The following is a 22989-nucleotide window of genomic DNA, read 5'->3' as shown; positions in this document are numbered from 1 at the left end:
GTGTCAAGGTCCCTCTGGATGGCATTCCTTCCCTCCAGCATATCAACCGAACCACACAGCATAAAGCAAAAAGCATAGAAGCAAAAGCAAAAGCCAAACACTTGTAATTGATGTGGAACTACTAAAAGTTAAAAGACAGTGTTTTTTTAATGGACGTTTGAGTGGGAGAAGGGTTCACTGTTCAAGGCAATTAGCTTCTGGGCTGCTATCAGGATGGGAAGATTTGAGATAAGCTAGATGTTTAAGTAACTTAAAAATCTGGTTTTCTGAATATTCATACTGTTATATATGCATTATTTTGGTTTAAGGACAAATAAGTAATAATCTGTTTTTTTAAAAACCTGTATGGTCATTATTACCACTAGTTATAGTTACACAGAGAGGCAGTTAGATATGCTAAAACACAGTACCTCTAAGTGTACTTGTATGCTCAGGATGCATTGTAGCAGTCAGCAAGTTGTGGTTTTCCATGCTGAGGTGGGGATGTTACAAGGTCAGACAGAAGAAGGGATGCACTCAGGGACCAGAAAGAAGCTAACTAATCTGGAAACTAATTAACCCCAGAGGAGTAATAAGTGCCAAATCTTCAGTTATTTTAAAGTTTTCTGTTAGTTCCAGCAGTTGTTTTCATTATGAAAACTGCATAATGTTTCCAGTTGCAGCTTTATGGGAAGGGGTCTCTGTGCAGTGTCTCTGGCATGATAGATAAACTGACATAATTGACTGGAAAAACTATGATAAAAAAATATACATTAAGGTACAGGTAGGTAATAATTACTATATAGAGTTAAACTGCTTGTGTATTCGAGATCCAAAACAGGGTATAGCAGTTGCATTGCAACTTACCTAGGTAGTCAACACTGAGGCAGTGACTTCGCTGCCATCATAGATCTCAGCAACCTAAGTGGAGGTCTGGTGAGCTGAAATGTACCACCCACCTCATACTATTTGTTCTTTTTCTTGCTGAGCCACCTACCTTTGCAGATACTGGACTTGACCTCTGCAAGTGCTGTAAACATGCCTGTGCACGTGCAGCTTTGCAGCTGCTTTACTCGTGCCTTAGTTTCTCCATTCTTCATCAAGCAAAGCTTTCATGTTGCAAACAGGGTAAATGGATCTTCAAGAAAAGACACTATTCTTATGAAACAAGTAAATACTCAAGAGAGAATTAAATCAGTGTTTGTTAAATGTGTATATTTCAAGATTTATGCTTCTTATAATGAATTTGTTGGGCTTTTTTGTTGTTGTTGTTTTGATGGGTCGTAACTGGTTACAGCTGTGGCCTGATGATTAGGTTTGCAGCTCCTCTGCAGAAGTAACATTCAGCCTTTTCCGTTCTTCTTTTGTCCAGTCTGCTGTTACCATGCAGTCTTTTGCTAGACCTGCAAAAATGTTTCTTTACACCTGAGGAACACTTTTCTCCGCAGCTTGAGGACAAGAGGATTGCTTTCCTACTTTGAACATCTTCCTAATTCATCTCTTGGGAGATGAATATTCATCTCGGTTGTCTTATGCCCCTGTGTTATCTGAGCTCCTTATGAACTGTACAGAAACTTATCACTTTATGTGTTTCAGTTGGGGAGATTGAATTTTGGGTTCGTGTTTTCTTCAGTGTTCGTTTTTTCTGCTAAAGTGTATTGTGTGCCAGCAATATAGCTGCTACCAAAATGTAATACTATGCTTCTATTATTCTGTTCTGTGAAGAGCCATAAAGTGGTTTATGTTATATCACTCTATTCAGTTTTCTTACAATAATGTACAAAGATGAAGTAAGAATAAATTAACATATAAAGGCATCAAAGTTGACATCAATTGAGGTAAGAGTGGAGGGGTAAAAGCTTTAGGCTAATGTGAAGAGGGAGGAAGCCTTTCTTTGGGCTCTTAATGACTTAAGGAATGGTTCAGAGAGGGACAGAGAGCTCTGAAGCAGTTAAGGAAGCCCAGAAGCAATGACTTAATACAGAAGGTGCTTGAGAAACAAATGCCAGCATTCAAAAGAGACTGCAGTATGGTCTTAGCAGCCTGTGGCTAAACATCAGCATGGCAGACTAGAAGGGGAGCATGGAGAATTCTGGAACCTACAGATCTCAGTTTAAGTTTTTTGGAGGTGCCTGTGACAATCAAAGAGGATATAGTCCTCTGTCTTTGAGTGCCAGCAGTCTTACTATGGCGTCCTGAAAGTCCCTAGCCATTTCAACTGCAGAGTTTAATGATGACTGAGAGGAGAGATTTGCAGTATTGCAGAGGGAAATTATGAAAGTATGAATAAAGATCTTAGTGTAGGCAGGGTCGAGGTAAGGATTCTGGCAGTGTGCCAGAGATGGTGTTAGACATATTGACAGGGGAAAGGCAGGGAGAATACTTAAGCTCAGGATGAGGAATGACTTGAAAGTGTTAGTTTGCTCCCAAGGATAGACAGTAAATCTTAGTTTATTGGCACCTAATACTCCAAGGTCCATGTATACTGTAACAGATAATATAACAGTATATTACACAATAAAGAAAAGACTTGCCAGAGAAGGAGAGATACCAGTTGTGCCACTGTTGTGATACCAGTGACAGAGTGTGAAAATATTAGAATTTTTCATATTTAATATCGGTATGCCACACTGATAGGAAGCAGTGTGATGTTAGAAGTAGTTTTAATGGAACATTACTTTTAACTCTGTGTCCTAGAAGAAACCTACTAGTGTCTCATAATTCTGAGCTTTAACAATTACTTTTCCATTAAGCAAGTATTCAGAATGCAAAGCAAATCACTTCTTTGCCCTGTTTAATTATACAGGGGTGAATGTGAAAACACATAGCTTTATTTCATTCCTTAAAGTATTCATTTTAGCAATCAAAAGCAATTTAATGTTGTGTCTGAAGAGTAATATAGACCTTATCCAGAGTAATCCAAGGTCATTGAGGAAATGTTGATTTTAGGAGGTGCTGGCAAAGGCCCATGTAAGTGCATCTAATAGTGTCTTTCCCTGTCAAACTTGTGTATTAAACATACTGGTTACTTCTGCAGCTCTAGTGGAAGAAGTTTATTCCGCTCAACGGGAACGTGACAAGGCTGTCATGGCAAGGCTTAGATTAGCCAATGAAGAGAGAGATGAAGCATTTCTACGAGTCCAGCATTTAGAAGAATGTCTCAAAGAGTAAGTATACAATTCCTGCCTTGTGCAAAAAGTTATTGTGCCAGTCTGTGACTGTCATAAACTCTTTGAAAGTGATTATATGGGAAAATTTTGCACAAACTTCTCTATTGTGGCATACTAGGCTAGTGCTAGTCATGCTGTCTACAGATTAATTTCTTAGCCATCCTATGAGACCTTATTTTTCTCTGGTGACTGAGAGCTAAGTGAATAATTTTGGTCACAAAAATTAAAAATATAATCAAAAGCTTTGGTATTGATTTATTCAGGCATAAATAAGACAAATGCGACATTTCATAGGGATCTTTTGACAGAGAATACCAGAATGTCAGTCAGAAGTTGCAATGTATAGGAAATCAATCAAGCCTTTAAGCCCACTAGACATTTCCTTCAGTAAAATTTCTACTAATGAAGGGGGTGATGTAGTAAAAATGTATGGATTTTCTTCTTCCAGTGTAAGAGCAGTTTGTAAGGCAATAAGGATATAATTAATACTTCACAGAGTTTTATGTATGCCATGTTAACACAGCAAAAATAGTCAGTTTCATGTTAAACGAAACTGTTAAGTCAGGAGAAGATCAAGAACCGTTTCTTACTTTAGGATATAGGCAGCTCTGAAACTACAGTTTGCCTCTCCATGTCATTTTTCTCCATCCAAGTTGTGGTCATCTTGGTTACCATCTATGGTAGTCCTTCAAAGTCTAAAGTGGCTGAGAAGTTTCTCCTATCTTTCTGCCAAAAGACATACAAAGCAGATAAGAGTTTTTCATGGTAGGAGATGGTATAGGTGCAGTTGTTAGTTAACTAAATGGCAGGCAATTATGTTTAAATAATTGATTCTGCTAAGAACACTCTTTCCTCTTTGTGGCAGAAAACCAGTCATCATCTTTGGACTACTTTAGTAGGAAAGGCCAGAGAATGTTATCTAAATAAATTTCAATAATCTGTGCATAGCTTGTGCGCCATTACTCTGTGAAATTTTCAAGTTGCTAGAGTTTGTCACAGCCTGTAAATATGACTCAACGGCGGGATTAGAAGATTCCATTCCCTAATTCATTAGTGCAGTTTGTTAGACTAAATGTCTCTACAGAGCCCATTATGTGTGTATGTGCATCTGAAATCTTGCTCTGTACGGCAATATCTGAGGAAATTACAAACATGCTTGAAATTCCCGTAAGAGGCATCATAACTGTGAGCCTTACTCCAGTCTTCCCAATTTCTTCTGTCACTCTTCTAATTCTGTGTGCTTCAAGAGTAAAGAAAGCAAGAATGGCCCCAAACATCAAATGAAACTATGTAGAAGCTGTTAGCATAAGTTCAAGATCTTAATTAATTATTAATAAATTATTCTGGTTGACAGACCTAGCCAATGACTTTTGGTTTTCTGGAAGAAATCACAGGTTATTCAGTGTGTGAGAAGTGCATTGTTGCCTGTTCTGCTGTGGAATCCATAGACATACATGTGGCAAGTCTTGACACACAAATCACTTGTTTACCCCTCAGTCGCTTCTGTCTGCCTTACTCATGTACTGAAAGACCAACTCGGTTCTAAGCAGAAGGATGAGAAAAGAGAAGAAACTCAGTTTCTTTGAGAACATGCATTCTACCTTCCCCAAAGGAACATCATTGCAGAAGGTGCTGGGTACCCTGCAATGACAAAGAAAGTACTTGCTCCAAGGACAGGGTCAACAGTTCCCCTGGCAGGCTGATAGCTTGTAGCCAAGCTATTATATTTTTTTGCTATCACCTAGAGAATAGCAGTTGTTGCTGTCATCCACTTGGGTGCTCTTTCTGAGGCTTTATAGAGAGGACTTGCCAATTCACAGTCTCAGAATTGGCACAGGTGATTTCTCTGTGGAGAACACAAGCACAGCAGGTAAAAATTACAATGGACTAACCAGGACATTAGGCCTGGGACAAAAACAATTTAATTCAAAGGTTGTCCTTGCCAGACTGCATGTGTACTGTTCCAATATTTTCCAGGTTTCCCATTTTGTATTACAAAGACCGACTGTGGCAATGGCAGGTCATTGGAAAGAGTCATGCCCAGGAAATGACATTTCTTACTGTCATTACTGGTTTGTGGGGCAGATGGGAGGGATTTATTCTTTTATTTTTTAATTTATTTTTTTTTTTAAGAAAGTTCTTTGCTGTTTTTGAAATTTTGGGGCATTATAGAGCCAAGAAGGCAGGATTGCCTCCATCATGGTCAGCTGCTTTTCTTCTTGTCTACTTGTTCCAAGTTTACAGGATGCATATTCATGCAGCTCTATACTTTACAAACAAGAAATGGTTGAGTGGAGCCAAGATTCCTGCTAGAACACCAGCCTGGCTCCATCACTCAGGCTTTTCCGAACATTGGGCATCTTTACTAACTGCGTTAATATCTCAGTTGAGGTGACAAGACATGCATTTCTATATCTGCCTGGATGTCTGCCATTTTGCAGTGAGAGGAGAAAGCCAGGACTGTGAGAGAGAAGAGTCAAATTGAGGTGCTACATTCTTGGAAGTAATCAACCCCATGAGGAGATTAATTTTCTCAGCCTCTTCGTTCTAAATAGTTCATTACTGTGGCTGAATGGAATTTTTTTGTGTTCACCTTACCACTCCACTAATCCTTTGGAAGGAATAGAGGTGATGGGATGAGCCATGAAGGACTTGGTTTATTTTATTTAATTTTGGAGTTTCTTCTGGAATCTTGGAACTTTTCCAAGTACCACCCTTAATACTTTCTGCTGGTTGTTCAAAAGGTCAGGTTCTCTGTCTCAGATGTGAAGCACATAGAGGTTTGGGTTTTTTTAAAGAGCATTGGCTACTTGTGCTTCACTCATCAAGTTCTAGAGCACAGGTCACTCCTTCCATCTGCTTTGCACTTACTCTAATCAGAGATCTTTACAAGAAGGCAGTATTGAACAGCCTGCCAACCTTTATCAAATGCTTTAATGCTTTCTTTAAATTAGCAGCTGGAGCAGTTCTGTTGTCATTAACAGTAACAACCCAAATTCTTTCAGTCCTGTTAGCGGAATGCATGTAGAAATGGGGGGCAAAGGAATTATTCTTTACAAGTTTAACATCATGAGATCTAAGGGTTGCTTTTTGCCTGTGCACAGCACAGGGAGAGGCAACAGGGCAAACACAGTTCTGGATGCTGCTGCTTAAAAAATACCATCAGCTAACAAGGTGTATGTATTCCAACAGACAGACCCCTTCTGGCAGTAATATGCTGAAGGGCTATACTTACAGTAAAAGTTCCTGTTCTTTTTCCCAACCCCGATCTCCCTAGGGTGTTTTGCTTACGCAGCATGTTGGTCAGCTGGGTGATTTTGTTGACCCATGCTTTTAGAAGGGTGGAAGTCCTCCGGAGAGGCCAGGTCAGTCCTGCCAATTTACTTTGACAAATACCATTCCTTTCATTGTGAATACAAACTAGCTGGAGATCCATTTTTAAGTCCCACATGAAGTGGCACTTAGAGCAATGTAAAAACCTAAAGCAGGAACAAACTCTACAAGGAGCCAAGTCAAGGAGCCAGTTCTGGGAATTTGGTCTTATATTTTTTATTTTATGATTTGTGTTATTTTATGAATACAAGTCAAACCCAGCAAAGGTTAGCTTTTATTTTGTTTAATTCTGCTTCTACTGTATATGTTGGAGTACTTACTGCTTATGAATTCCATATAAATAAATATACCAGCTGTTGTACACTGGTAGTACATTCTGAACTATTTATTTCTTATTTAAAGAATTAACTCCTGTACTGGTTGATTTACTATGCCTTATGTTGTGTTATCTGAAAACTAATGCTTTAAAGGTGCTAGTGTGCTGTCAAGTCCTCCACGATGTTTGCTAGCTAAAATCTTGGCTTCAGAGCAGCACCTGTCATAGCACTGTTGAAAAAGTGTGTGTTGCTGTTTAGTAGATGTTTAATGATACTACATCTGTCTTTTAAAATATTGCATGCTAGTGACAGAACTACTTTTAGTAGGAATCACCATTAAGTAACTAGCAGTGGAGCAGTAAGGTAATTTTAATATGCTCATTTTTTAAGAAAAGAGGTCTCTTGCATTTTAAAATACGCGTGTTTTAAATAATGTGCTGTCCATATAACTTGGGTAAAATAAAATGCATACTATCTCATTTATTAGATTTTTGTGTTATTACTCACTGCTTTTGCATAGCCAGTGTTCAGTGCTGTATGACTAAATTCATATCATCTTTGTATTTGACAGGTCAATATATGTTCTGTTGAAATAGAAAGGGAGGAAAGTGCAGAGGGGAGGGGTTGTTGTAGAATTAAATAAGGGCCTTGCAGAGAATTGGCTTATCTTGCTATTTTATGCAAGATACAAAATGAAAATACATCTAAGGAAACTTCAACTCGGTTTTTTTCCGCATTTTGGAAGAGAAGGGTGGAAAAAAGAATTACTTTAGAACGAAACAAACAAACAAATAAAAAAAAAGCACACCCCACCCCAGAACTCTCCACAAAAGTCCTGTCCTGTTTTATTTGGGATGCAGTAAAAACAACAAAAATACAAAGTGAGGTAAAAGTTGTAAGCCCAGAAATATATACAATAAAAGCACCAGTCATTTCTATCACTGGGGAACTTTCTTCATCTAAGCACATATGAACAATTGATCCTTGTAGTCATATATAGCAGTAAACATTAATAACTTAACAGTCTGAAGTCAGTGCCGAAGATATGGAGCATTATTGAAAGATGGAGTCGAGCAGGTGGCACTTTAATATGTTCAGTGTCATGGTTGACTCTAAAGACTAGTAGAATGAAATTACTTGAGGTTCTAAAGATTTAAAAAGCGAACTCATTTTGCTGCACTAAGGAAATGCTACTGATCAGGCTTTCTGTGTCCCTTTTTTCTAGGCTAGAAAATATTAACCCTGAAGAAAATGACATGGTAAGCCATTCTCTGAGGAGATTTCTTGATGTCAGTCTTATATCTTAGAGGCTTAAGTTCAATTGAGTGGGTTTCAAGAACTAAGATGTGGGAAAAAGAAGAATTGACACACTAATAATGTACATCTTTGCCGCAATATGAAAATTCAATAACTTCACTCAGTCAATTTACAATTCACATGTGCCTATTAATTAAAACCCTATATTAAATAAAATATATTAAAACTTCATGTCTGACTAACATATAATGCTGTTGGTAGACATTACAGGAATTACTGAACAGAATAAACAATGCAGACACAGGGATAGATATACTGAAGAATGGAGCTATAATCCTGAATCGAATACACAGGACCAAAGAACGTAAAAAGAAAATAATAGCTGAGGAAATGAATGCAGTAATAGAACAACGAGATGCTGCTTTGTATCAAGTAAGTCTTTACAAGTATATAATCACTCACTACAATTTTTGGGTTTCTTTTTTTTGTTTGTTTGGGTTTTTTTGCTTTTTTTTTTCTCTATTGAAAATCTCAAAGAGAGCCCTTGTGGTAAAGGGCTTATTAATGATTCACCTGAGCACGAGCTGTCTCCTGTTTTTTAAAGCAAAATTATTTTCAGCATATTGACCAACCTAAAAAGCTATTAAGAGCTTAGTTTTGCTGTATGCTGTATTGGTATAATGCACTGGATAACAGTCAGCTTGGTCTCAAGGATTTGTAAAGAGTTATAAGTGGCAAAAATATACATTAAAGGAAGATAATTAGTAAAGCATGTAACAATGCAGGCAATTCATCTATCGCTTTACATTCACAGATGAAAACAACATGTGGTGCTTGACTCTCACAGTCTTTACACTTTCTGACTTAAAAGAATCTGAGGTCCTTTTTCCACTCAGATGAATCATTCCCTGCCGTTTCCTATTTTCACAGAACAATATTGTCTTCATTCTCTGCACCATGCAGTCTCCTTGCTTTTACCATATCATGGAAAAGTTTTTCTGCTGTGTTTCCCCACACACAAGCAAAGTTTTCGTTCTTGGATTTTAACTTAGACGTAACTCAATAGACCAGGCTGTAGGGAGGAATAGTCCAACTAGGGGAGAAGTCTCCTGGGGAAATGCAAGGATTTAGACTGGATGAAACTCCTGATGTATTAATCCCAGGCAAGAAATTTCATCTGACTCTTCCAGTATTGGAAATTTAGATTTTTCATGTGATTTACTAAGGTTTGCTCACATGTAACTAATTTCTATTGGATTTAAAGTCAGGTTTGTGATCCTGGATGCTATTGATAATGTAGATTAAATTCACGTTGTATTGGAAAGTCTCCTGGTAAAAGAGTCTCTTCTACACACCCTGTAATTTTCACTTCATTGCAGTTGTTGTTTTTGCATTCTCCCTTACTTTAACCTTGAAAGCCCCAACTGCCTGGTGCTTAAAATATGTTGTGTTTCTATCCAGTATGCACTACAAAGGCTGTTAATGTTGGAAGATGTTAATGGTGGAACTTTTTCAGTCTACTTTCTTTTGCTTTTGTAATAATGATGAGCAGCATAACTACTGGGAAACATCCAATAGTCCTGCCAAAAGTTTATATTCTTTCTTCTTTACACAGGGCATTTGAAAATTAAGCAGTTTATAATAGAAAAACTTTCAGTAACAGAGAAGGATCTTTTAGTACTTTTTTTTTTATTTTGTCAGGTTTTGCTTGTTTGCAGAGTGGACTTTCAGGTACACTTGGATGATAAAACTTCTCTGAATGTCAGAAGAATGTTATTGTAGGGCATTTTAATACGCTTTTTAATTGAATTGGTTTTTAAGCAGCCTGTTTAAGGAGGTATTTTTCCCAAGTAATCAGCTTGGGAATTATTAAAGATAAATTTTTTATATAGTAATGGCTCAAGTGCTGCAACTAGCAAAGTCATCTTTAGGCCTGTCAGCAAAAAGCGCAGCTAATGTTAAGTAGATAGTGCAGCTAAAAAAATAAATGAATAAAATACTTAAATTTTCATTCAGTGAGGATTTATTATTTTGTGTTAAGCTGTACTACTGTGATACCATCTGCAATTAATACCATTAGTCATGGCTTTTGTTTTTGCATATTTGATGCTTTTATGGCTGTAACTCTTGAATCTAGAAAATAGGTCCTTGTAATTGAAGCCACCATTTCAACCTGCATTTCTCACTTGATGATTCCTTGGGAATTCATACCGTACTTGAATTATTAGTAGTCTTTTGTTAACATTGCAATAGCAGTAGTTATTACAGTTCTAACATCACGAACAATAGGAGAGGGATTCCTACATTAGACCACAAAGGGACTAGATATAATTTAGGGAATGTATATGCTTAGCATAACAAATGCAAATTATTGGAATTTAGATCTGAGGTTGCCTCAGGCATTCATAACATCTGCAGGTTAAAATCTTTCTTTTTGGTGGAGGTGACATCAAATATGAGGGGGAGGGATTGATGAGAACAGGCTAAGACAAAGCAGAACTAGAGTAAACCATTAGTGTGCTGTGGCTATCCTCTGGAAAAGGTAAGTAAGAAACAATAGTAAGAATTTGCCAAGTAAGAAACAATAACACAAAAGCCCTCACTGCTTGAACACGTTTTTCAATTTTATTCAAGGAATAGGTTACACTCCTAGAGAACGGACACTATAAACTGTACATTTCCTGAGACCAGGTAAATACAAATGACTTTCAGTTAGTCTTTGAAAGTGTTTTGGTTTGGAGATGTTTGGTTGGTTTGGGGGGGGGAGGGGGTGGTGGTGTCATTTTTGGAATACTGGTAGTTATACTATTAAATTATATTTAATGGGGCCACTTTGCAGCATACTTGACAATAGTTAGCTGGTTGTGATTCTTCTCTTTGAATTTTACTTGAATAATTTTTTTTATTCTTCAAAAATTCAAGAGCACTGTCCATTTCAGGGAAAGGTCATGAAAATGTTGGGTTTTTTTTTTAAGCTGTAACACTAAAGAGCCTCTGCATATGTTTTTGAGATTTCAAATTTGAAAGTTACTTCTTACTGGGAAGCAGATAGAGGCACTTCTATAACTGTATTGAGCTGTGCATGTGTATGTAATCTTAGATCATTCACTAGATTGCTTGGCAAATATGCAAACTACTTTTTGTATGTGTGAAAACAAATAAAATGGTATAAACTCAAATATTTGATACTACTTTTAGTATGTATTTTCAAGTGAATAAAAAACAAACAACTAAAGCGTGGCTAAACATTGACATCCATCTTCTCCTGTACCAACCCCCTTAAAAAAGCAGACTCAACTGTTTGGTTGTATTTGCTAAGATATGTTTGTTAGTTAACAGATACCGTGTCATACTGGGGAGTTTGAGCCTGTTTTATGACTGATCCTTTGAAAGGAAAATGGAAAAAGATGCTGGCTGTCATGAGAACTAAAACATCAGTCTGTAATGTTCAATTTTGTCTTAACCCATTCAAGGAAAAAATCAGTTGTTCAGTTTGTTGTACTACAGTTCTGCCTTTCTTAAATTTTTTTTCTTGCTTGAGTAAACCAGTTAGTGGCAGACATTTAATGAAGATTACATACGGCATAGTCACATTGTGTGATCTTCATAAAATACTTTTAAAGAAGTGGTTTCCAGCAGGAGGCAATAAAGTGCAATGTCTCAACCACCTATTAACCACATCACACCTTCTGGACAGGAATGTTAATACAATTACAGTGTTGGCAGCTGAAGCTGAGGTCTTGAATAAGTCATTACAATTACTTTTCTTTTGGTTTAGAGAAGGGGACCTATTAATTGGTACAGCTTGACGGAAGTAATTTTTTAAAGCTAAATAAAAGATGGCTTATAGTCCAGGAGACTGTGTTTGATATGTTTTCAGTCCTAACTTTCATTCTGTAAACGGTTTGTGTTTGGGGGTGGTGGGAGGAGGAGTGTTTTTGTTTTCGGGGGGGGGGGGATTTTTTGCTTGTTTGTTGTGGTTTTGTTTTGTTTATTTTTTTTTGTTGTTGTTCATTATTTTTGGGGGTTGTTTTGTTGTTTTTTTTTTAATTAGGAACAGTCAGTTCTATACAGTGTTTTAAACATTAATAGTGTAAAATTTGTTGTTAAGGAAAAACAGTGGTTTCATGGCTGGCAAAGTACCATCTGTAATACACTGATCTTGAAGCAATAACATAACTGGCAAGCAAACCTGGTTTTACAGCTTTGAATAGTTTGATCACATCCTGCTGTGCAGGAACATGCTTATGATTGTTCATGTAAAAAGTTGGCATGCACCCAGCTGTTCATCTGAATCAAGTTTTAAGTACCTTTCTCCATTTTGAGGCACTGTTTGGCAGCAGGCAGTGCTTTATCATCATTGAAAACCCATCATTATCAGTTTCGACTAATGACTAATAACTGATAAATGCCTGTGCTTACAACAAGCCAGCTTCTGGCTAACTTTTTTCTTTTTTTATGTTTTGCTCCAGCAGTTTTCCTCTTTTTACACCACATAAGGTGTAAAGCTCTGTGTTATCGGTGATTCACAGAGCATTAAGGCATTCTCAGCACACATGAGTGAGCAGGTCTTACTGAGCTAATAAACCCAAGAGCTGTATGAAGTGTAAAAACAACAAAAGCACAGGTAAATGGAAAAAATAGTTACTTGCAGATCTTGAGCCCTGAACTGGGGAATAGTCAGGTGACGGGTTACAGTGTCTCATGACACTCTTACGATAGATGTGATCCCTTCACAACCCAAACCACAGTTTGGGATGTTATTTTTCATAATTTGAATTAGCAGTTCAGTTTTAAACTCTGTGTTTTGGTACTCCTTGACCTTCCTGGTTAAGGTTAACAATCGAGTTGGCAGGAGCACATTTGATAGTATTCTCCTAGGTGCTCTGCCAGCATGCTTCCCATACTACCTTTTCCATTTTGCCACTGATATTTGGGAACGGAGAAGAAAAGACAGGACCCTCTATTCGCACTTGTTTGTGAACCACACAGCTGCTGTAGGGTACTGATTATTTTGGTCATGGTATTATTTGAAGAGGGAAGTGCACGTAAAGGGGATGTTTAATCTGAGGATCCAAGGACCATGCTGGTTCACTCTTATGGCTGGTTTCATTTGGGAAGGCAAGAGCAAGGTCCTGATACTGTCATTTGCAGTGCTTTTCTCTGGGAGGTAGCAGATGAATGGGTATGGGGAAATTACTTGCCAGCAGGATTGTTAAAGAGAGAGGGATGAGCTTTTTGCAATATGTCCCTTTTGTCCAGAAAATTTAGTGGAAGTCTTGAGAGAAAGCAATAGGGATAAGGAATAAAATATAGAATAGATTAAAAGTATAAATAAATTGTGATTTAAAATTTAAAGTCACCCTAAGACCGCAGGGAGAAAAGAAACTTGAGTCAAAAAAAATGGCTATTGATTTTATTGGTATTCACATTTGTGACCTCAGGTAAACCTCATAGGCATCTCTTCTTTGGAGGTAATGCTGAGTGAAAGGTATCCTGGAGAAAGATCACAAAAAACAAGTTATACAAGCAATTGCGATTAGCAGTGTTGGTTTTCCATTTGATTTTGTTGCACTGGAATGGTGCTTTATAATGCCACGTTTCATTTCCTGTGTACCTAAATAAAGGTAATCCTTTGAAAGTTTTAATGAATCAGTGGTTTAGGAAGTCCATGTTGTACTGAACATAATTTAATCCATGTTTTCTTCACTGCTTCTCAGAATAACCCAAGTGAATCTCACTGTTTACAGAATTTTCAAAGCTCCAGATCCAGTGACTGCTGTAGCTGGGACGCATGGAATAAAACTATTGGGAATGATGTCAAAGAGCATCGAGAATCTTTTGCATCTCACAGAAGGGCAGGTTCTTCCCTACTTGCCTCCTTCTTTTAAAAGTAAACCCAGCTTGAAAATTTATAATTCTTTAGTGTCTGGGATGATTAGGTATGCTCTGACTCTCTACCTTGGATATATTGGAGCATGAATATTTTCTAGGGGGATAGTTAAATATTTGGCTACTTTCAGATGTGTGAAGTAATTTTTTCTTTTGAGGTAGAAATTTTAGTCCACTGGACACTAAAATAGAGAGGAAACTGGCCAAACAAAATCCTCTTGATGTCTTGTGTTGGGTTTTCTGGTTTGTGTAGGATGTTCCCTAAAAGAGTAACACCTGTTTAACCTTGTGGTGCCATGTTTTCTTTGATCACTGTATGTAACTCGGTTCTCAAGACATTAAGAAAGCTGAGGACAGGTGAGATGTTCAAAGAGGCTGATAGGAGAAGATCTGGGGACATTATACATATGTATCTGTAGTGTCAGGTCATCTTCTGCATTGATGTAGCAGAGGTGGTGAATTCTTTGTGGCAGGTATCTGTTATTAGGGCATGAAACTCCCTTTGATTTCATTCGAGCCAGAATTTCATTAGTGAAACTAAGAACTTTGCAACTTACTCCTCTATTTGACTTCAGGTTTTGCATGCATGAGGTCTTCTAGTTTTTGAGTTTTTGAGTGCAGGTCAGTTGACAGGTCATTAGTAGGAGGGAGAAGAGGATCTGAAGGGAATTACCCCAAGGACCTTTCATACTGAACTTTTGTACTTAGTCCATGTATGCTAAGTATGAGTAAATATGTAAACGTTATTGCAATGTTTCCTTGAAGAGAGGGATTACGGTTGGTCTTTTTGAACTCCTGAAGCAAATTTTTAATTGCTACCACATTTCTTCACTTTACTGTTATAACATTTTGGCTGAATGATGCCCTGAGATACATCATTGTTTGCATTGTTAAATCACCTGTTGTTCCTCTGCATACAATGTGTTGTGCAGAATTCAGAAAATACACGTTTGCATAGTATTTGAGGGTATAATCAAGCTTTGTGTCTTTAATTGTAAACTTTAATGAATTTCCAGTCAAACGTGCATCTTCTCTTTAGTACCTAGAAACTCCTCAGCTCTTCAAAAATGATAGTAAGTTTGCATGCAAGCTTGTTTGATTAATTGCTATTTGACTCATCTATCATGGTGCTAAGCTCTAGGTTCACACAGCTTAGACTTCCAAACCAATTTCTAGAATTAATTTAAATATTTAATGTCAAAACCCTAGGATGAAAGAGAGGAAAAATTCTTTGTATGCTTATTGATCGCATGTTTCAGTACCAACAACCATAGAGGAAATTTCCAGTGTGACACAAGCAGAATTTAAATAGTATTCCCTCTGAAGAGGAGACTGGATCATTGTGCATGCAATAAGTTCTATAGGTACCAGAACTATTGTAGAGGTACCTGAAGTAAGTTTTCTGTGGTACTTAACATGTCACAGTTTCAAGTTAGGTACTCTGTTGGATTTCAGTTTGTTTACCTGTTGGATAAAATGTTTCTGATTTTTAGTTCGACAAAAAAAAAAACAAACAAAACACTTTCTAAGAAATCTTTTTTGCAAACATTCTCAGGTATTTTGTGTATCTGGATGAGTTGGCACAAAAATTCTTTAGATAGGTGACAAGATTTTTGTGTTTCATATTTAATGTGGTGTCTGACAAGGTTAAAATGTCTAACTTAAGTCTTAACTCCCTTCTTTGCTTTTACCTACTTACTACTTCTTGAATGTTCAGAGTTGCAACTTTGTGGTTGATTATGTCTGTATTAGCAAGAATGTGAACAAATAGGAATTGATCTGAAGTAGGAAATAGTTCTCAGCATCTGACACCCAAACTAAGATGTTTCGAGGTGGGTGAGTGTTGCATTTTGTGGGATTTTGTTTGTTTCTTACTTTTGAATATGGTAGTCAAGTCCCGTAAACTGAATACTCATTTGTGTCAATATGCCCTAGATGCATTCCTGGAGTGCATCTCTGAGTTTGCTTTCATCAAAAAGGAATCCAATTCATGTTCTCGGATAGCACTCCGAAGTGCAACAAAGCATAAGAAGTAGGACAGGTGAGATAAATACAAACTGCTCCCAAAACCCCCAATGCAAAGTAGTATGCAAATTGTTTCTTCAGTGAGAATTTCTGAATCAGTGAGAATTTTAGGTAAAAGTTCAAAGTTTCATTATGTGTAAATATAGAAATGGAAAAAATCCATTTAATCCAATAATAATTTAAAAATTAGTTATGTTATAGCTCTGGAAGTGTATTAGTTGAAATTAAGGATAAAAATGAGATGGTGACTTAAAGAAGTAGAATCAGATATATTAGGGAAAAAAAAAACAGCTAAGGGGACGTGCAAGCTGTCAGTGTTCTTGGAGAAAACATTCCAGTGCATTTGTATGCAACCTTTTTTACTTTGAAAATTATTAAACTACTTTATATGCAGACCTTTCAGGTGAAGATTTTGGACCTGTCCACAAGACATAGACAAACTTGGTTCCTTCAAGGAAAAAAAGGTTTCAATCTAGTAGCATAGACATCAAAAAATGATACACAGTATGTAAAGTTTAGATTTAATTGAGCAGTTGAGGTATCTTAAAAGAATAGTAGCGAAACTATATTGCTGATGGTGCCACTGCCATAACATTAGTAGTTGATTAAGAATATTGTGGGACATGGAGCTAAAATGAACTAATAGAACTGCTTTTTGTCGACTTCCCCCCATGCCCCTTTCTGCCATCCCCCAGAGTCCCTAAAGTGAAATATTGACCTCTCTTCTAGCATTGCAGTACCCTTCACAGTCATCCTTATGATTCAACATGTGTGTTAAGTGGTAAAGAGAGGTGGCAAGTAAAGAAATTTAGGTCTGGCAGTAACAGGATATAAGGGAAAAGTATTGTAATGATGATAAGCTGATTACTTATATTCAGCAGAGCAGTAGATGATTGTAACTGAAGTGTAGGACTTAGTAAATATTTTTATTACTTCTATTTCTTTCTAGCTTTGAGTTGGTTTCAAATGAACAGGTAACACAACGGCAGCAGTTTTCTCTTTTGCTTTGGTCTGGACATTGTGAATTATTTTTTTTCCTATGAAGCCATTAAGCAATATCAAGTCATCAGGCTTGATGAAGCTATTTTCTTATTGCACTCTAAAGTGCTGCTCTGGCAAAAAAAAAAAAAAAATTGGAATAAGAAAATCTATCAATATTCTCTTTATGAAAGATTTCACAGTGGCATTAACTTATCTATGTCTCACTCAGCAAGTATGCCTACATTTGTTTGTTGTATGGCTTTACTGTTCCATGCTTTAGATGGCAAGTATCTAAGATTTACCCTCTTTTCCATGTTGTGTTTATTCACTGCTAATTATTTTTCTAGCTGAGTTACTTGAGAACAAAAAAAAAATTAGCTTCCATTACCCTCTATTCCAAATGAAGGGCAGGCTTTCCTATTGAGTGTGGTCTGCATATGGTAGTAAGATGCTTTTGTCAGGAAACTTGTTAATGCTTTCTGGTGTTCATGCTTTGTTGTCTTTTCAGTAGTGTTTTTAATCTGTTGTTGAGTATGCTTTGGGTATACACAAAATATCATATTCTGATTTATAGTTTACTATTGTATTGAAAATACTTTATAAAATGGCACAATTCAAATATGTGGAAATACTTAAAAGACCCTTAAGTAGCTGTGATGGTGTAAAAGGTATCATACTTTTAGCTGTAACAAAAAAAAAAAATTAACTGTGGATGAAGAACAGTTTTAAGTCATAAAAGTATGACAACTTGTTGCAATTCTGGAGTTATCAGAAATACAGAACAAGTGACCAACTATAGGATATTTCATTGGTGTAATGTACTGATGCTTTTGATGTATACTTTGTATTGTTGATAACACAGAAGTGATAACTATCTTTTGAGAGCAATGGGATTTTTAACATTACCTCTAGTTAATAAGTTAGTAGCTATAAACATGTAAATCTTAAGTATATTAGTCATAGTTCTGCTGCAGTTACTGATCATCTTTCAGTTATGCTAAGTTTCTTATTTCTTAATTAGATGTAACATGTTTCCCTGCTATCTGCAGAAGTATTACCAATATTTAGATAACGTTGTGAAAAGAGAGTAAAGCTTTCTGTATCAGAAGAATGACTATGAACACTTTGCTTCTAGTTGTCCCATGATTTTTCACCAGTAGGTAAGATTTCCTTTCAAGTCATGTTAATAATCATGTTGTAATCGTGATGAGGAATTTCATACCTTAGAGAAATTGTTTTACAGATCACAGCAACATTAGGAAATAATAGATTTCACTTGGTTTTGACTGAAAGGGCTCTGCTGGGTTGTGTTCAGGACAGGAGTGAACGCCAGCTGTCTCTGTGAGTTGACCTCCATCTTCTGTAACTTTGAGACAGAGTATTCTTTCTCAATTTGCAAGCATTTTTTCAGTCTCATTACTTGGGCTCCTTTTCACAATCAAAATGTTAGGTCTTTAAAGAAATCTCAGTCTGCAAAACTAGTCTTGAAAATCTTACTGTGAAAATGAAAGCATCCAGTGTCAGCCTCCCAGAAGAAACAGCAAAATCCTTGTTAATCCCTTGTGCTGAATAGTCATATCAGCATGCGTTCTACTGTAGGGCTAGCCAGCAGCTGTGTGTCTCATTACATGTTCTTTTTATGTAGTGTGTGTTGTCTGCTATGGTATCCAAACACTTCTCAGCAGTAGTCATGCATTTTACCCATTTTGTTTATTTTGGCAGGAAGGCCCATCACTCTGCTTTTAGAAGTTGTCCTTCTCGCTTTGTGTTTTTCTTAACTTTTTTCTGCTTAGGGTGTCCTACCCTTTACAAATGAGGGATGGAATTGCCAGGAAGCTTTGGGTTGGATGAAGGCAATCTTGGTAATATGTTCCAATATGCTTTTTGGTCGCATATTGGAAAGCTTTTATGTGGCTGTTAAATCAAAGCGGTATGGTCAGTCCTCTTGAAAAGAGTGCATATATTTTGGTAGCTAGTCACATTGATCCTTGTAAAACGCTTCAGTGAAGCTAAAACTAAGTTTTGTTACAGAGGTAAAATCTTCAGATTCAACCACTACTTAATATTTGAAAAGTCTTAATTCATATACCAAAATCATACAGACTTTTGTCAGTATTACTGAAGCCGAGCAGCACATAGTTTCTAAATGTGTGCATTTGCTTTAGTCTTTTCCAGAGCTTTTGTTTACTTTCTTAAACATTTCTTTATGGGATGCTTTTTGTCTTCTATGTATGATTCATTTTAAGCATGTACAAAGCTGAATTTTAAATTTCTTAAGCTTTTTCAGTGCTTAAGCACTTCTCAGTGCTTAAGAGCAAATTCAGAAAGGAGTCTGAAATACAAATTTATAATTCAGAATATAAAATCTGTTACCTAGATCCCTGTGTTGGTGAGAGCAAAATTGATTCCACAGTAACATAGTAACAAGTTTTATAATTACTTAGTCCATTTTTACACTTATTCACAGACTGTTAAAACACTGATGTTAATACTGCTTTCAAATAGTTCTGATTTTAGTATTGAAGTTTCCTGAAAAAGTATGTTGCTTCCATAGAGAAAGAACAAGTACTACTGATTCAGGTCACTTTTTCGAAAGTGTTTCTCATCCTGACGTACCTGCTGAGCTCTCACCTACCTTGTTAGCTGTTTTGGGGGGAGGGTGTTTGATTTTTTTTGTTTGTTTTATTTTGTTTTGATCTCTAGTTTAAAGTAGCTTTTATTACTCGCTAAAGAAGTCTGGGAGAGCACATTCCACAACAAGAAATTGAAGAACTGCCTCTTAAGCAAATGATGGCTCAATTGAGAGTACAGTATTTATCAGGGCAAACAGATAGCGAGTACTACTAGGAGCACTTACAATCCCATGATTACAGTATCTCAAAAAGAGGTTTAAAACTGTGACATCTATACAGTGGTCCATGATACTGTTTTCTTGAATAATGGGATGATATTTTAAAATGGACCAGAAGTATTCCTGTCCTTTTGTGCAGTAAATGCCAACTTAACGTTTAGGCAATACACTTGTTTGTATATGGATTTTAAGAAAATCCATTGAAGAGTATTTGAAAACCAGTTCATTAGAACAGCTCAGACTGTTTACCAGATTTTGTTTTCTTGTCAACTGATATTGGTTGTGTTCAATTAAACAAGGTTACACTTCCTAAAAACATACCTCTGTCAGCAGCTGAGTGCCTTACATGTCTGAGAATCAATTCCTAATTTCCAGATCTAGTTGGAAGATCATGCTGTTGAATGTTTCTCTAAAATTTCTCCTTTTCATACACCTTTCACAAGTTCACTACCTCCATTCTACTGTATATGTTTTTTGAGTACCAACACTGTGGATTATTAACAAGGGGTGGAAGAAAGGCTTTAAACAAAAACAATTGTCAGCTGTCCGTCATGGTGTGTTATGTCAGATGTTTGACAAGCTGCCTCTTGGCCACAGGCCATCTAGTTCTAATGGAACTAACTGACTGCTTTTCTGAGGAGCCAGTAAAACATGACCATGGGAAGCAATAGCTCTGTATCATTTGGTCAAGTCAGTAAAGCAAAGGTTTGGAGTGTAGTAATCCCAGTTCTGACATGATCTTATCACTTGATTAAGCTTCTTAAACTTTCTGTGCTAATTTCTCATCTGATAAAACAAGACATTCCTATTTACTAACTTCATTTAAGTGTTGGAAAAAGTGATTAGCCAATGTTTATCAAGAGTTATAACATCCCCGAACCCAAGTAAAAAGAGTTATTGAGAAGAATCACATAATAAAGAGAATATTCATTGGAATGAGATGAATCAAAAACATAGACAAAAATGAGACAGTGCAGTGGAATGGACCTCAGAGGTTACGATGAGGATTGACATAGTATGTGTACATTCTGACATGCAAAAGAAAGGAGGAAAGATGCTGCATTTGAAGGAGAGAGACTAAAGAAAGTGGAGAGGGAAGACTTGTGTTTACTCCTTTCAGGAATGAAGGAGGAGAAATAAAAAAGTAAAATCACTAATAAAAAATAAAGTTTGTGACTTTCTGAAATTTGTGTTTGTTCCTTTTATTAGGAATACATAGTCTTTCATAGTCCTTTCAGTTTTCCTCATTAGAGATATTCAAAAATCATCTAAACGTGGTTCTAGGCACCTGGATTTTTGTAGCCCTCCTTGAGCAGGAGGACTGGGAAAGACAACCTTCAGAGATCCCTTCCAATCGCAAACATTCTGTGATTATATTTCTATGTTAGAATGTGCATAGGATCTATCAATCTTTAGGAGGAAATGTGATTGGGTTTTGAGCCCATGTGATAAAGAGGTGGCTGGCTGCTGAGGAATCTGTCCCTATCTTACTGAAGACAAAAAGTCAGTGGTATTTTAGGTAATCTGGACTTACTAAGTATTGCCACTGCAGTATCCCATTTCAAAATATTACAGCTTGGTGTGCCAACAAATCACACAGTAGTTAGAGCTGGAGTTTAGAATGACCAAAGCTGCCTTGCAATATAGCGTGTAAATGACTGTGTGGAAGCTGCATTGATTTGGGAAATGGATACTAAGGCCATAAGTAAAAGAAGATCAGAATAATAGTTTAATATTCAGCTGCTCTGACTGGCTTCTTTCAGATCTTTTTTTGCAGTACTTACTGCTCAAACAGGATGGAAATTGTTTCAGGCAGTCAGTAGGGTATTTCAGTTCTGGTTCCCTTGTAAGTAGTGTACTAAAACATGCCCTGCTTAAATGGCAGATTTATTCTAAGACACCTTTGCTGTTGTGTAATTTTATTCTTTAAATGTTTTTAAAGTTATTGAGGTTACTTACTCTGAATTATTTTTTCCTGTGCAGAAGTTTCTACCCTGAAATCATCTCTTAAATCTGTATGGTGGTATTGTTGCCATGCACTAAAACTGATCCTATTTTAAAGTATTATTGTACTTACAGACCTTTAGAATTTAGGTAATAAAGGTACACTTTTTTTTTTTTGCTTTGCTTTCAAAAGAGAGTCTTGACTCTTGAATGATCATTTCCTCTTATGATAAAATTTTAATTAGTATTCTCCATTTGCTGTATTATTTCAGAGTAATTTCCATTGCTTTTGAATATAGCACACTGACATGCAATCTATATGAAGCTCATTGTAGTGTGCCAATTTCTAGTGTTTCAACAAGTCGGGGGGGGGGGGAGGGGGTGAGCAGGCATACTAACCTTGCATACTACTCATCAGCTTACATGCTTAGTTTATACATTATTTATTAGACTTATAGGCATGAAATTAAAAAATTGAATTAATAATGTGACTTGCATGTAAAACAGAAGTCACTTATCTTTGACAGGCAATTAGGAGAAAAGCCACCAACACTCAGGTTAGTTGAATGCATTTTTGCTTAATTTCAGGCCTAGTACAGCCTCATGAATAAATGTTTGACTCCAGGTTACTGGGTTTGTATTCTGATTAGAAATGACTGTAAAGAATGGATCAGAGGTGAGGTAAGATTTCTAACTTATATGCAGTTGATGCAGGAAACTGAAGGCAACCCAGTTTTGTGGCTGTAGCAGCTCCTGCTGTTAAGTTTCCCCTGCAGATCATGAGTCTGTCAGCAACCCCCTGTTAGCAGAGCTGTGGTAGCCTAGTGGCACAGCCAGTACAGGAACCCTGCCAAATGACCTGTGAATCACATATAGCTCAAGAACATCACATTTTCCTTTCTCTTTTTCTCCTTGTGCATTTTTTATCATGAGTGTCATTGATTAGGAAAGTCTGTGTGCACCTGAGTTTTTTGAAAAGTAGACCAAGCTCATCTTGAACTTTGAAATATCATCACTGAAAGGGAGTGTAAGAATATGTAGAGAATGGAGTTGGGTGAGAGTGTGTCAGGGGGCTACTCAGTGCTGTTGAATAGCTGCGTATGTAAGGATGGTTAACATGAAAAGTGGAAATAGTTAAAACTTTCAATCTGAATTTTCTGAATGTTTTTCTGTGCACTTGCATTCCTTTAACTGTTCAAATGAAAATAAATGAAAGTTTGTTTTGCTGCATTTTGAAGTG

At 36.7% G+C, this 22989-nt stretch overlaps 1 protein-coding gene across 4 annotated transcripts in view; it reads left to right on the top strand.

Moving 5' to 3' along the window:
- The window catches only part of MIPOL1 (mirror-image polydactyly 1), a 189888-nt gene that overhangs the window by 68408 nt on the left and 98491 nt on the right, over nt 1-22989 (top strand). For all 4 annotated transcript variants that reach the window (XM_057428561.1, XM_057428564.1, XM_057428560.1 and 1 more), the window contains 3 exons: nt 3017-3146; nt 8025-8058; nt 8318-8488. In XM_057428561.1, the coding sequence (XP_057284544.1) occupies nt 3017-3146; nt 8025-8058; nt 8318-8488 (335 nt within the window). The remainder of the gene's footprint in view (nt 1-3016; nt 3147-8024; nt 8059-8317; nt 8489-22989) is intronic.

The sequence above is a fragment of the Pezoporus wallicus genome, unplaced genomic scaffold, assembly GCF_028554395.1.
Source record: "Pezoporus wallicus isolate ANWC-B61680 ecotype Strahan unplaced genomic scaffold, APGP_CSIRO_Pwel_v1 contig_3486, whole genome shotgun sequence".
Taxonomy (NCBI): Eukaryota; Metazoa; Chordata; class Aves; order Psittaciformes; family Psittacidae; genus Pezoporus; species Pezoporus wallicus.
The sequence above is the reverse complement of the archived record's forward strand: the minus strand, read 5'-3'. Positions and strand labels throughout refer to the sequence as shown.